General features: G+C 43.1%; 1 protein-coding gene across 3 annotated transcripts in view; it reads left to right on the top strand.

Annotated features, from left to right (window-relative positions):
• The first annotated feature begins 423 nt into the window (after positions 1-423).
• The window catches only part of ahcyl2b (adenosylhomocysteinase like 2b), a 30,259-nt gene continuing 15,552 nt past the window's right edge, over positions 424-15,130 (top strand). Inside the window, exon 1 of one of the 3 annotated variants that reach the window (XM_077004911.1) lies at positions 424-842. In XM_077004911.1, coding sequence (XP_076861026.1) covers positions 525-842 — 318 coding nt within the window. In that variant the 5' untranslated portion in view covers positions 424-524. Of the gene's footprint in view, positions 843-2,695; positions 2,935-15,130 lie in introns of those variants that run through there. The other 2 variants (XM_077004910.1, XM_077004913.1) reach the window with 2 other exon arrangements.

Genomic DNA, 15,130 nt, shown 5'->3' with positions numbered 1-15,130 from the left:
GATTTAAAAATTCACCCCATAGCAAGTTATATAGTTACTTATATATTAGATTATTTCTGCAATTCTTGTGTAACTAAATCGTGTGTAGATATTTGATCCTTGTATACTGTTATTTCATGTAATTTAAATGGTAAACTTATGCTACTTGAAAATGACAATCACTTTTAAGGTCGTTCAAAAACATTTTTTGGAAAAATATGTGAGAGAACCAAATCTGCAGTCACCACCACAATTTCACAGTTTGTGTAAAGTGGAGAGTTTCAGTGTCTGGTGAATATTTTTTGGATTTAACCCTTTAAAAGAAGGGGGTTATATACAGGTGTGTGTATTTTATTTCATTAAATGTTTTCAGTAATGTTTGTGCGAATTCATTCGTGTCGCTAACTCTACAAAAACCCGGTCTTGCGCTTCGAAGACTACACCTCCCACAATCCTTTGCAGCTACCCGGTCAGCCACTCGAATTCGTCTTGTGTCGCTCTATCCTCGCTCGAATCGGGGGGAAAAAAGCCACCGGATTGCAGCGATGTCAGTTCAGTTTGTGGCAGCGAAAATGGCCGAGACCGACTTAAAAGACGTCCCTAATAAAGAATTGTCTGCCGTTTCGCCAGTGACACCCAAGGCGGACGAGAAGGTCTTGCTAAACATTGACTGCAACGCGTCGGCGGCGTCCCCGACGCCCGAGGCCACCGTGAACGCGGAGCCCAGTCCCGTCACCTCGACGCCGAACCCCGTGAAGATGCCGCAAGCCTCCGCGATGAAGCGGCCGGACCCGCAGCAAAACGGCGGCGACGCGTTCGTCAACCGCGACGGCACGGTCGCGGAGGCGCCGAGAATGAAAAAGGTACGGTCGCTTCTTATATCCCGACGTTTTTAATATGTTTTATATCGACTCCGAGCGGTCGTGGGGGGGTAGCCAGTTAGCATGTCATTGTGTGAGCTAGGGCTGGAGTGTTGTAGCCTAGCGACCGCTACCTAGCGACAGTTAACTAGCGACCGCTACCTAGCGACGGCTAACTAGGGAGCGCTAACTAGCTACAGCTAACTAGCCGACCGACGTTAGCATACCAACACTAACGTACAGTTGGCGATATGTCGACGTTTGTGAAATAAGGAAACGAAGCGTTAGCTAACGTCGGTCACCCTAGGCTAACTAACGATAGTATGTACATATAAAGTACATGTTTCAGACATGACTTTATATAAAAACACTGGGGTTTGGAGTTTGTATTTACTTCACATAACCGTCGACCGCGTCTCGTGCCGTTGAGGGCTCAAATCAACGCGGCCAGCGGCGCGCGCTTCAGTGGAGTTTGCGCTTGTATCGCTAGCGACCATTTCGTGGTTTGCTGTGGTCTCCTCAGCATCAGCTCACACTCTCACACTCTCTCACTCTCTCACTCTTACACTCTTACACCAAGGTCATTCACATCCGCAGGTACATTCAAGTTCACCATCACTGCGCATGAGAAAGTTCAACACTCCTAAGCTTTCCATCAAAATGTGTGATTTATTCCACCACTCCATGTTTCAACGCATTCATTTCCCGGTTTTTCCTGAAGGGAATCGCGTTTTACAAAGTATTGCAGATATTTTGGTCTTAAAAAATGTACTAAACGTATATTTCTTGCTCATAAAAACAGTGCTGCTGTTTATGTCCCACCATTTTGTGCTAGTGGAGCTGAGTCATCTCCAGCCTGTGACCATCACCCTCCAGTAAAGCACAACAGAATGTATTTTTTTCAACCCAACCACATTTGCCACTTCTTTCTCTCTTGCTCATGAGCTTAAAGGAGCCCAACGAGATCTTTTTTTTATTCTCTTCCCCTTTGTCTGCAGGGAATAGGATGTATTGGGATTCCCACCGGCTTTTGCACTGTTCTGCCTTGGTGAATCTGTTGTATGTGGTGCTGAAACCATTCATGGGACAAACAAGGTTACAAACCATAAGTTAGATGATGGCTTTTAATTGCTCCCACTCATCAGCGTTGCAGTATTCATATTAAATGCAACTGATTCATATCCAGCCTATATTCAGTGGAGTAACGTGGTATGTGCTACACTTGAGTAGTTCATTATCTTTGGGTAAGGAGTGTTTCCTCTTGATTCCTCCCCCATTGGTTTGATATGCTGTCGATTCAAGGATACGTTTGAGTAATGTTAATAACCCTCATAATCAGTTTAAAAGTTTTATAGTTAGTAATTAATCAAGAATAATTTATTTAATATCATACCACAGACAGGATCAAGCTCCAGAGAAAACAATCTGCTTATCTTTATTACTTGATGTATGGTTGAAAAGCAAAGAACATACTGCCATTTGGCAAACTAGATGAAACATGGCAGATGGTTTTTAGAACTGGTCTCAGGTGTGTTCTTCACAGACGTATCACGTACTTGAACTGAACACGCTTGGCCTTCATGGCAGGTTCATGGCACTGCTAGACTTTCATACCAGTGTGAAGGTATGCTGATATTTCATGGATTTTAGGAAAAAGCATCGGCAAAATCCCCCAAATCCTCTTAAAACTCATTATCATCCAGCACAAGGTGTACTGCTCCGGACTTTATTTCTAGACTTTCTGTAGACTCTCCTGTCGTAACTCTGACCACTTCTTTTTTTTTTTTTTTTTTTTTTACACTCACAAATCTGGCCTTTGAATGTTGGTCGCCCACGGAGTCTTGCTGACAGTCTAGTATAGCTAGTTTGTGTGTGCTATGTCATGGGCCTGTTTTGACATGCTGTGGAACGAAACAAGGCCCAGGTCCTCGTGTTTTACACAGTTAAATGCAAATGCCTCTACTCCATCGCAACCTTTGTCGTCTGGTCATTTAAACTGCCCATCCCCTGCCACTGTTGACTGTAGCTGCGTGGGTAATGGTTCGAGTTTGCAACAACGGCGACGGTTATGAAGTTTACAGAGCATCTCTCAAAGGTGAGTCGCATTTCTTGTAGCTGTGGTTTATCTGTGTGTGTGTGTGTGTATGCTAAGCAAATCTGGGTGGTGATGCGGTGATATACTGAGGTGGTCGGTGCGAGCACCCAAACAGTGTGGGGCACATTAGGTTGTCCCTTTTAGCAGAAAGCGTGTCTTGGTGTTTTTAGTTTGTTTTGATGTGATCCTGGCTTTCCACTCACTCAGGAAAGTGGATCAGGCTTAGATTAGTGACGCAAGAGCCCCCTGCTCCTGTTGCAGTGGTGAATCATGGCGGGTTCCCGTGACTCACCGCGATCGTGCCGGTCAGCAGAAGCTACCGTGCATGAACCTTCCGTGAGTCAGACACCAACGTCCCCTTCAGCAGTCCGACAGCCAGGGTTCCTGTCATCCATTACTGAAGAGTTGTTCAGAGTTCTTTCTTTTTCGATCCCTCCTGATGTTCCCCGAGTCTACACAAAGTATATTTGTCACCACGGTGGAATGATTGGTGACAGAGGAAAGAAGAAATAAAAATGGACCAATGAAATACAGGTTTCATAGCTTCCCTGCCTCTTCTTTCTCACTCCCCACTTTGAATACACGTTTAGCATATGTCCAGTAGATCGGTTTCCCTTCTACTTAGTATTATTTCAATAATGTCGCACATCATGGATTAAAAGCTTGAAACCTCACAACCAAGAGTACACGCACAACCTTCAGCTAGGCTGAAGATCGGAGAGGTGACCACATGACCCAAGATTTATTAATATGGTAAATGGTCAAGGAAAGAAAGAGGTGGCAGCTATGCAGGGGGCGTGATGCACTCATAAATTCACTTAACTGACTAGACGTTTAATACAGCCAGAGCTTGGGAGTATGAGAAGAGCGAGGTTAGGAGAGAGATCTCCTAACTGCTGCCCCTTCATTATGACAAACGCTCCAGCTGCTCAGTGGTTAAATTAGCTTCTCCACAGTGCTGATCATAGCATTACAAAAATAAGGTTAAGAGGGGTCGAAAAATCTATGTTGGGGCACAAGTTAAATAGCCTCAGTAAAATACAGTAAAAGCATTGAAGGAAAACATTCATGAATAAGTAAATATATATGTATAAAATATGTATAAACCAATGGGGCCAAGGTTAAGGTTTTCCCTTTTTGTTAAATGAATCATTTTTAGTTTTTTGTTTGTTTTATTTGGTTTCTGACTATGGTTTTAATAAAGACAAATGGATGTCAGTGGACTGTTGTGAAGCTGCACTCTGATAATCTGTTCATGATCGTCTTGAGTGATTCCAGAGCTCAAGTGTGTAATCCATGTAGTCTCTGTCCAACTCGACACCCCCAGCGAAGAGCTGCTAGGCCCCAGTGCTCCTTTGCTTATGCAGGGGCATGCTGGGAGAATTATGGCATGGATATGGCCACACAGAGTCAGCGCTCGACCACCACCACCATATTTGAATGGGTATAGGGAATCTGCCTGCAGGTCATACAAGCAGGAGTGTGTTGTCTTGTCTGACCAGTTTCAGTTGTAGGTCTATGATGCTAAACTTTGTTACTTTTCTGTCTGTGTAACCTTTTGGGAAAATATGAGTATGGAATTGACATATTGACTGTATTTGAATACTCCATTGAGATGTTGCGCAGTCTGCTGTTGTATGATCCATGGCTCCTTCATCTTCAGCATGGATGCAGCCTCTTCCTGGCAAGTTGAATGTTATTTCAAACTTTTCTTGATTTTGTCCTAAAATGGCTGCAAATTGCTCATTTTAGTCATTGGTAACTAGAGGTCTTGAATGCTCATAGGATGTAAGAACAGTTGGGAGTTGTATTTAGGTTTGTAACTATACACACATTTTTTGTCACTGTATGTTTACAAGGTCGAGAGTTGATATTCATCTTCGTGTTTAATAAATAATTCCTAAATGCAGTGCCTGGAGCAATTTGAGTGTGTATAACACAACACCCTTTCTGCTCTGTATAACCCAATATTGTAAGCATTTCTCAATAATGCATTTGCATCCAGAAATGTAATTGTGCAATTTACTTGGACAACAATGTAATAGCCTATAACCTAATCATGAAATAATTTACCTAAAAATGTAATATAAGATTTTGAATAGTAATGTAATGCTTTATAAATTATTGGTAATTTATTATATTTTCATGTGGAAAACCTTATACTGTATTGGATTACTTGGAAATGTACTTTGTTAATGAGTTAATATCCACTTTATTTGGTTTGTTCTCTTTTATGTGTTGTATGACTGAATCAGAGGAGATGTAAACACCAGTGTGTTTGAAATGTTAGGAATCATTACGTTGTCCAGTGGTTATCATGCCTTTTATGGTCCCCAGAATGAACAGGCAGAATGTAATACATAATACATTTGTAAAAATACAGAGCGCATTAGAAGTTTAGTTAGCAGGTTAGCTAAGTATTCTGAGATTGCATGTTGGGCTATATCAAAGAAAATGAATGAAATTTCAATGAGGTATTGCAAGCAGCTAAGAAAAGTGGCTGCTTTGGGACTGTTGTGTTGGTGCGTGCTTTCGGCTTTACTTTGCAGACGGTTTACTTGCAGAGAAGGCTATATAACACAGTAAAACAAATGGAGAAACTGGAAAAGCATAATGGGACCCCTTTAAGTGGACGTAATTGGACGTAAGCAGTTGAATGGAGCAGGCCAACCCTGGCCACATTTCTAATCCTAACCTTAATCTCAATCCAAAACCAGAACAAACGTTTATTCTATTTCTGAGTGGTGTTATATCATTGAGAAATTATTACAATATTGGCATTACACTGCCCTCTCACTCTATGCTAGGGCATGCAAAGAAGTGTAGTTTTGGTCATCGACCGTGGCTTCAACACAATGGCCAAGTTAAAGAAATAACATTTTAGTGAATGATTTCTTTACGTTTTTGCTCTTTTGTTATGGGTGTGCATGACGTTGGACCAGTTTATCACTGCACAAGGCCGATGGGCTGGTTATGCATTTTCATGTACACCAGTCCCTCCATTGACCTTACCAGTGGTCGTTAGATCCAACCCCCCACCGTCCCAACGTGCTCCCATTTACATATATTCATTTGCTCCTTGACACTTGGGCTAAACTTGTCTCTGTGGCCTTGGTGATGTGCTCTGATCGTCCATAGGCCATGTTGTAGAAACACCATAGACAGCTTATCATTTATAGTTTTTTCACACAACCCAACTGGGATTTTGCTCAAAACGTGGCATATGTACTTGCATTTCAAAAGGCTTTGATCGGCTCTGGTCACGTTATTGTTCGTGATTGGCTAATTAACTCCGTTGTGTGTAGACTAGGTCATGTACAAGTGAACCAAACAAGCAAGCAAACATGAATGTGTCATTGTTGTGGGCTGATCAAGTTTCATTGTGCTCTTTGGGCCTGCCAACTCTCTCTCTCTCTAGAGAGATTTTATTATTACCTAATTGCACTACAAGCATTTTGTGCTTTGGTAGGTTACATAACGTTATGCTTTCAGTAGTTGTCTCATTGTATTTCCTTGTGCAACAGACCAGTGTTTTTGTCCTCACACTTGGATGTGATGAAGTGCAGCTTGACATTTTTGGTTTGGTTTTGTGGGTTTCCCTCCCTGTTTGTTTGTCTTAGTTTTTTTATTAAGTAAAAATATTTAAATATTTGCTGCCTAAAAATCGAATGATGTTCATATTGTCAGTGCACATCAGCTGAGTCCAAATGATTTGAGGGCGTTACTGTGACGTTAGGCTGTGATAACGGCCATGACGGCGTACTTGCAGTCAGCATTTATACCAGTTTGCAATAAGAGACCAGAAAATGTGGAATGCTGAAGCTGCACAGATTACCAGGAGGCCACAGAGAGGTTCTCCACAAGAGCTTCTGGAGAGCTTTGGTTCACGCCATGGCCATGCGTTGTGTTCAGTCCCCCTCCTGGAACAGCTGTTTCTGCTTTATTCATTAACAGGTCCGCTTGCTTCTGGCTGTCCAGTCATGGTGTTGAAATTATGCTTCGTATTTTCAAGTCAAATGAAACGTTAACAGCTGTTTGTGTCGGCAATGCACTCTGGGACCTTGGATTTGACACGAAGCAACAACTTTGCAGTTATATTAGCTTTCATTTGCTTCTAGCGTGCATCTTGATATCATATGGACTGTGTAACAAGCATGTTTTTTGTAAATAAGCTTTTCAGTTTGTCACCAGTAGTAATTGATTAATTGGCTGTGGTGTCATTTCATTGGAAGTACATGTACACGATAGCAAAGTGTTCTTTGTGTGGCATTTGCCTTTTCAGATTAAAGAAAACTGAACAGTAACACAAGATTTAGCCTATGTGTACTTGTGTCAAAGGTTACAATAATCAGAAATACATACGCAATGCATCAGTGCCACAGTTTCACATCACTGTTATCCTCCTAAATTAGTTACACTTTGTTCTAGTTGAGATTCTGTTTTACTGGTGTTCAGGGTCAAAGTCCTGTATTCAGATGAGACACAGATGAAGCTGAGTAACAAGTGATGGGAACTGAGACGTAAGACATGACCTGTTCATGAGCCACACTGTCTTACCCCCTCATCTGTAGCATGGACATGTCTGTCTGCCAGCCAGACTGCCTCATTTACGTCGTAATAACCAGTAATTTCACTTTGCTGTGGCTGGAAACAACATGGATTACCAATATTTGTTTTACTTTTGTGAACTCTAAAACAAGTTTAAGTAATCCATCATACTATATGAACTGCAATGTGCATTAGAGAGGCTGAAATTCGTAAAATCAAACATCCTAAATATAACTAAAGGTATCAGCACAGAACACGGTGCATATGTGTGATCATAAGATTAACCATGCAACAATATCCACCAATATGTACATGTATTATAAATGACCTAAATTAGGCTAAAATACAATATTTCAATATATATTACAATATTGCTTCATATCGCCACAATTAATATTATCTTGCCATGCAAGAGGGCAAACTTGTTTATGCTTATGCCTTCGGTGTTTTGAATAACTTCTCACTTATGTTGCTAGGCATTTAGTTTGCTGATGCTGTGTTCACATGGCACCCCGTCGCATTTCAGCGGGGGTCCATGTTTTCCAACCTGCTTTCCATACACACAGGCAGTGTTCCGACCTAAACCCCACTGACCATAGATGTCACGGGAGGCAATCATCCCCCAAAATATTTCCCCATGAGCTTACAGATTCAGACATAAGTGATTGCTCATTAAGAGGTTTTGCTGAATCACTAGCCTTATTTATTTAAGTATCGTTAAGTCCATTTCTTCCATTAGTTTTGATACTCTACTTTGAATGTTTTCCTCTAGCCGTAGTCTGTCAGTTGTATTAAATCCAACATGCCCCTCCATATCGGTCAAGGCCGCAGGACGTTTTGTCCTGCTCTTGCTGAAACGTCTATCCCGTTTGGCACGCTGGCTCATGGGAGCTTGAAGCCTCTTCAGACTGAGTGCTGTAGATAACTACTGCTCTAAGATCGTGCCCTGTACCCCAGTGTTGCCAAACACCCAGAGCCCTCGGTGTATCCAGAGAGTGCTGAGGCATGAAGGCATCAACAACGGAGCTGGGATGCTGTCTTCCCCACCACCTCCATCACCACCACCACAGTCACCACCACCACTACCACCGTCACCACCAGCACCACCACCACCACCGTCACCACCAGCAGTCTGAAAGCATGTGGCCATGGCTGCTGAATTCTGCTGCCCAGTTTTGTAGATTAGCTAGTTGCTGAATTCATATTGTGCAAAGAGTGACCCATCAATATGCTTTATGTGCGTTCTCATATTTTATGGCAACCTTTGTTTTATTTCTTTTCTTTTTTTTTTAAAGTGGGTTAGACATCTGTTCGAGACACGTGACACAAGGGTTTCAGATGGACCATTCCCACATAAGACAAATGTAAAATGACTTTTACAGCCCAGTGTGTATAACTTAATTATAGCTCTGTGTGAAAGATGATGTTATTTTCAACAGTGTACCCACACAAATATATAATTTAACCATTGCTGAAAACTTTCCATTCCCGTCTTTGGAGTGGGGGCAGTAATTTTTAACTGCGGAGAACGAAAGGGCAGCAACTTTTATTTGATCTGTTTTAACGGCAACTTCTTCACCACCTGGTTCTTCCCTGAACCCCTCAAAGAGCAAACACGATTAACGGTTCGTAGTTTACAGAGGTGAATCGCAACATGGCATTCTGACGAAGCTTGAGGATTGTATCATTTCCCTTGAAGATGTTGCTGTGCATTCGCCGGCCAACACCTGTGGTGAGGTAAGAGTCGAGTGGTGTGGTAGTGGTACGGTAGTGTGTGTTCCTTCAGTGCTAAGTGCCTGTTGTAGAGATAAGACTGCTCTACGTCACAGGCCCTCACTGATGAACAGGTATGGGCTTTACTCGTTAAGCAACGTTAAGCCTCCTGGCATTTGGTGTTCTCCCAGTCTCTGATAAATTGGTGCTTCTTCTGAGGAGGAGTGTTATTTGTTAACTGAAGCTCCTGACCTCTGAAGCTCTTGACCTCCTAATGTTCTTTTCCTTGCAAGAACGCTTGCCTGAGTAGATCAAATAGAGGAGCTTCATTTCCCATATATCTCTGTTGGAGGGGTACGTTTTGGCTAACTTCTCACACCCTGTAGTTGTCTTGGTGCCCGTTGGAGATGGAGCCTGAATATCACCTGGAAGATGTTTTTCTTTCTGTCCCTGCTAATTATATCCTTTTAACTTGTGCTAGACTCGCCGGGGGAGGCCAGCTCGTTGGATTGATGTGCCAATTCCTGGATGGGAGTTCAACAACATTTTAAAACTAGGCCCTTTTGTATGCGCTCAACGGCATTCTGCTGGTTTCATATGAACACTGGAGTTCAGAAAAGTGGACAGAAAGGATCGTTATCACATTTATAGCCAGAATAGATGCACTGTGTAGCCAACACAGTTTAAAATTTTTATTTTTGTGGTTTTTCTGTCATTCTAGAACCTAATTCGCTGCAGTTATATTGGTTCATGTTTTATGATGCTTCACTTCTACATAAGGTTACAAAGCAGAGAATGCACCTTCAGGACTAGACTTTTCTTATGAATAAGAAATTGGGCCCAGACTGGGGTAACAGGATCTCCTCTCCGTCTCTGTCCTTTGACTGTTCGTCCTGTTCACACATGAACATGGTTGGTCGAGTGTTTGGCGTACCAGAGATTCCTGAAAGTCTTAACAGCATGTTTCAAAAACCAAAAATGTTTCGATTTGGCCAATATGTTCCTATTTAGAGTGTGCAAGTATAACATTGAAACCTAAAAGGGTAGAATAAGGGGTTTAAAATGCACCTTGCATGCTCTACTGATAATGAATAATTTGATTATCTGTTCTCTGTAAGACAAGCCATTTGGGTTCATTGTGTATTTACAACATGGATGTCTGGATAGGAAAAAGCCCATTAAGATGGATAATTCACACTAACCATGTTATTCAAAAATGTTCACAACAAGCAGCTTTGTTCAGTCACAGCACGAAGCATGAATGCCGGAGGAAGACCAGCAGTTTGGCCGAGAATCAAATGATTGCTCATTATTGACTAGGAATCAAAAGCCTGGTGCATCTGTTTCCTAAGACTCTCTGGTCTGAGATAACAACAGTGTCAGTTAAGGGTGGACTGGTAATGGAATATAGACTTCTCACCACTAGTTTGATCAACTGTGTTCCGTAAATGTAGATTTCCGCTTAGTGTTAATGATGAGAACAAGCAGGACCTCTGCTACAAATTATGAGGAATAATTTTAATGTATAAACCAACAAAAACACTCCTTGTTTGTCTGCCACATTATGAATGTAGCACTACAAATAATTATTTATTGTTTATCAGGGAAATGTCACATTCACTGTGCTACCAAAACAGTATCTGGTCCGTTGTTCCTGAATCAGGACTGTTAGATTATTAGGTTCTTACACTAAAGATCTCACTTCTCGAGTTTGCACGTACATATGTAAAAGTGAATCCATATTTGAATATGTTCAGGGCCTATTTTGATGCTTGAAATTAATGCCACTGTCTTCACACATTAAAAAAGACACATTGCTCCTAGGTCTGCTGTGCAACTCTGAGAGGACGGCCCTTTGCTGGGAATTCAGTCCTGACAGCAGGTCTGGAGTCAGAATGTGGAGAGCTGAGTTCAGCCTGTACATTCAGCTCGGCCCACATCCTACATTATGACGTTTGCCCGAAATAGGGCCTCACTGGGAAGGAAAACCTAAACTAATTCACTTGTTTTTGAATAAGGCCTCTTTAAAGGCCGAGCTTCTTATTTTTCCTCACCGACCGTTCTGTTTGTGGCTCACCCTTGTCACTATGTTGGGGAAACAGACCTCAGAATCTTCATGAACGATCACCCCTTGGATCGCAGATACCGCATCGCCCCTCCGTGGCTGTTTCGGCAGAGGAACGTCTCTGGGGACGCTGCCGTTTTAGCGCGATGTGGCCTCCCGGGTTCTCGCCTCTTCAGATACAGCGTGCGCCACCTGGAGACATGCTCGGTGCCCATGCAGGCCCCGGTCCAGGCGGCAAGGAACATCACACTTTCCAGCGCTTACGCAGGGCCTCAGAGGAACGCCATCTGGCGCGTAAATAGAAGCTTTTATCAGCCAGCCTCGAGACAACGGTCGCCTCTTGGTGCAGGATGGGTCGGTGAAGGAAATTTCCACAAGGTGCTGGCGGGAGTGAGTTTGCTGTTGTCGAAGAGCACCGGTGCTCTGAGCCAATGTAGCCGCTTTGCCGTATTCAAAAGACGCCCTTTGTCCTGCGCCGCTGAATATGAAAAACGGGGGGGGGGGGGGGGGGGATGCATTCATCCGATCTGCACTTTGAAGTCCCGCAGTCTCGTCTTCCCTTTCAGGCACATCTGATGTCACTTCGGGGACCTGCAGCTCTTAGTACCGTTTCCATGTAGGCATGTTCTCCCCGGTCACCTCGTTTCCGAGACATCGCAGGAGGGCCTGCAGCAGTACTTTGTGACGTCTCTTATTGACATTTCTGCCTTTTTGCACATCTGAAGCTCGGCATCCAGAGGTTCCTCAAGGCAGAAGGGAGCCAGGGTTTGTTTTGACAGTGGCTGGGAATCGTATCGGATGACTCCACTTAAATGTTTTTGTTATTGACCTGTGTGCACCATCTACCTTATAGCTGAACATGAACTACACACACATGGACATGTATGCACAGAAAACCAGGACTAATTAAACTGTAATCCACTTTTGTTCCCACCCCCCCACTACAGAGTTCTCTTCCATGTTCCTCCTTAAGTTTCCACTGTGGATCTTTGGACTGCCCTCTGTTTATGACTGAATTAGCATGAACTCATCTGAAGACTTCACCTCGGTCTTTCGACTGGAAAAACGGCTTCAAAGTTCAGTACTGGTTCACTGCTTGAACGCTTTCAGGTTGGAAAGGGCAAGTGTTTTAACCAAGTCTCCTGATCTTGAGGGAAGAAAATGTCACTTTAGCATACATCATACAACTTGAAAAGACACATTTTCAGCCTGTCCTCTTTTCAGAAATTCACGTTCTTGAACGTGCATTTAGAAGCCTGAATGGTCTGTCCACAAAAATACCTTCTAGTCCAGTTCGTTAAGTCTCTAAATGAGTGACGTCCTCATTTAAGTAAAAATGCATATTATCTGTCTGGATATTTTTGTAATGCTTCCTCGCTGTCTCCTGCTGAGTGTACCACACCCTCCAGGCAACATTATGGGCTGTGGTTGTCATTTTATGTGAACCCTGTTATTCACAAACGTGGGTCTAGTCTCCTGCCTCTGGTTAAATGTCCTGTGGTGATTAACAGGATGGACCCTGTCCAGGGTTTTCACTGCACTTTATCTCTCTCGACATGGCGGCACAACATATCTTCCACCTGGCGTCACGTTACAAATGTTGCTCGCTCACCCCTGCCAAGTTCTCCCTCTTCTGTAAATGTCGTAATTACTGTAAAAGGCGCTTGGTGGAAATGTCCGTGTGTGTGTGTGCATGGGTGCAGAAAGGCACTTGTTGGCGTGAAGAAGGACCGTGGCCGTCTTCACCGTGGCCTTCCAGTAGGAATACAGGGAAGCTGAGGTGACTTAAGTCAAGGAAACGTTACCTTAACGTTTTACATGTTTAACATGTATTCCAGAGGGAGCAACTTGTCGTCCTGGACTATAACTCTAGACATTTCTGTTCAAACTGTTCCGAATGCACTTTTGTTTTTCGGTAGCTCATATATTCATCCCAATTGCCTCTCCCTCTCTGCATTGTGAGAGTGAGCATTCTAGTTCAAAGCATGCGAAACCACCTGCAGTGTTTTTAATGCTACTGCCTGCATGCCAATATCGTGCAGTTCAGTACGTTGACAAGAGAACTGCCCAGTTCTGTCTGCTACGTCTATAGAAAATGATCCTGATGCATCAGTCTGTTTTCCCCCTTACAGTAGCACGTCTATCCGTACTAGCGTGCCACTCCATAGTAGCACATCCCTCTGAGAATGAATGGAACTGAATAAATGGAGAAAATGTTCTCCCTTTTGCTATATTTCTCTACATTTGCTTTCTTTACCTCTAGATATGTAATTCCTTACTGTGGAAGAAAGCTTCAGTCTCTTTCTTAGTGGATCTGTGGTTGAATGTTACTGCTGCAGGTCTCTGTGAGACATGCTGGTGTCTATTAGTATCTTATGATTAGAGTTTGTGCAGAATTCCTTTTACTTTAATCTGGTTTATACTTGGAAATCTCGACAGTCACAATGTTTAATACTCTTCCAGTAGGTCAAAGGATGATGCTGAGACGGCTTCATTCTAACCCTAAACCTTTCAGAACCATGTTTCTTTATGCAGATAGCTATGGTTCCAATATTAAAAGATCCTTTAATCCTAAACCATCAAAAAGGGCTCTCGTATCCTCCATCTTACTGGTTCATCAGATCTGAAGAGATTTAGATTCATGACATTTTAGTTCATGGTTCCAGGGGGTGGGACGTGAGGGGACAGATGGATGTCCATGTTTAACAAATATGCCCATGCATTGTCAGCAAATTTCTTTTTTATTTTTATTTTTTTTGTCACCATCAAATTTCCACAACATGTGTACTGTTTGTTATCTCTGGCCACAGTATGGCGGCGGGGGGGTTCGGTACCCTTGACCTTGCACAGCCAAGGTCGACAGCCCCCTGCAGCAGAGGGAGAAAAACCTTCCATTCTTCACGCCTGGAGACCACAGCATGGGCCGCCTTCGTGCTTCAGGGAAGTAGAAAACATCTGAAGCATCTTTATGGGGTTTTGGTGTGGACCCGTATCAGACTCATTCTTGTGGCCTGTTGGAAGAGTTCTAAGTATGTGCCAGCTTAAAGTTTCAAATAGTTATGTAAATTGAAAATATAACGTACAAGTCCACGTGTTAATATTAAGAAAAGCACCTTCAAGTAAAAAATATTAGTTGTGTGTTCTCTGTGTAAAAATTCAGTGAGAGAACACAATAGCTTTAATTACCTGAATACCAACACTTAATCCTGCTTTACATGCATTGAATTTGTCACATATCTGCTTCATGGCTCAGGGTCAGGAGGATTAACTCGGGCTCAATGGGTTGTTGGTTTTACTCTAGGAATTGTGGGTAGAGGGATAAGCAATCATTAATTTGCTTAGCTACCAGTTTACACCTGAAAAAGCTCATCCGAAGATAAGCAGTTCCCTTGGAGCACCGTGTACACTTTACCCAGGTTCCTTTGCTCCAGTACACCAGGGTTCAGCTCACCCGGGCTTTGAGGGTAACAAGTTTCTCCGTCCCATTTCGGGGCAGGGAAGCCACTGTGCTCTCCGCAGGGATGTGTCTGGAAAACACCGCACAACCTTTACATCACTGTTGCCAAGATCACCTACTTGAAAGCACCGCTCGTTAAACCCGTCTGTCCTTTTTGTTCCTAGAGAGCCTCCCGCTGTGCTGTTTAAATTAAACGGCTATGTGAATCCATGAATATAGCCAGTTGTCACTTCACTTTTATGAGCCTACGGGATTACAGGAATATGTCCACGTTTAAGGATTAGTGGTGGCTAGTAGCATAGACACTCAGTTACTCTCGGTGCTCCTTCTGTTTGGAGGTAGCAGAATGCCATGGTGCCACCCAGTGGAGTCGTTATGGTGCACCCATGTTCTCCCCTGGCCCTTCCTGAATA

This window comes from Brachyhypopomus gauderio, chromosome 5 (genome assembly GCF_052324685.1).
Source record: "Brachyhypopomus gauderio isolate BG-103 chromosome 5, BGAUD_0.2, whole genome shotgun sequence".
NCBI lineage: Eukaryota > Metazoa > Chordata > Actinopteri > Gymnotiformes > Hypopomidae > Brachyhypopomus > Brachyhypopomus gauderio.
Note: the sequence above shows the minus strand (reverse complement) of the source record. Positions and strands in the feature narration are given on the sequence as shown.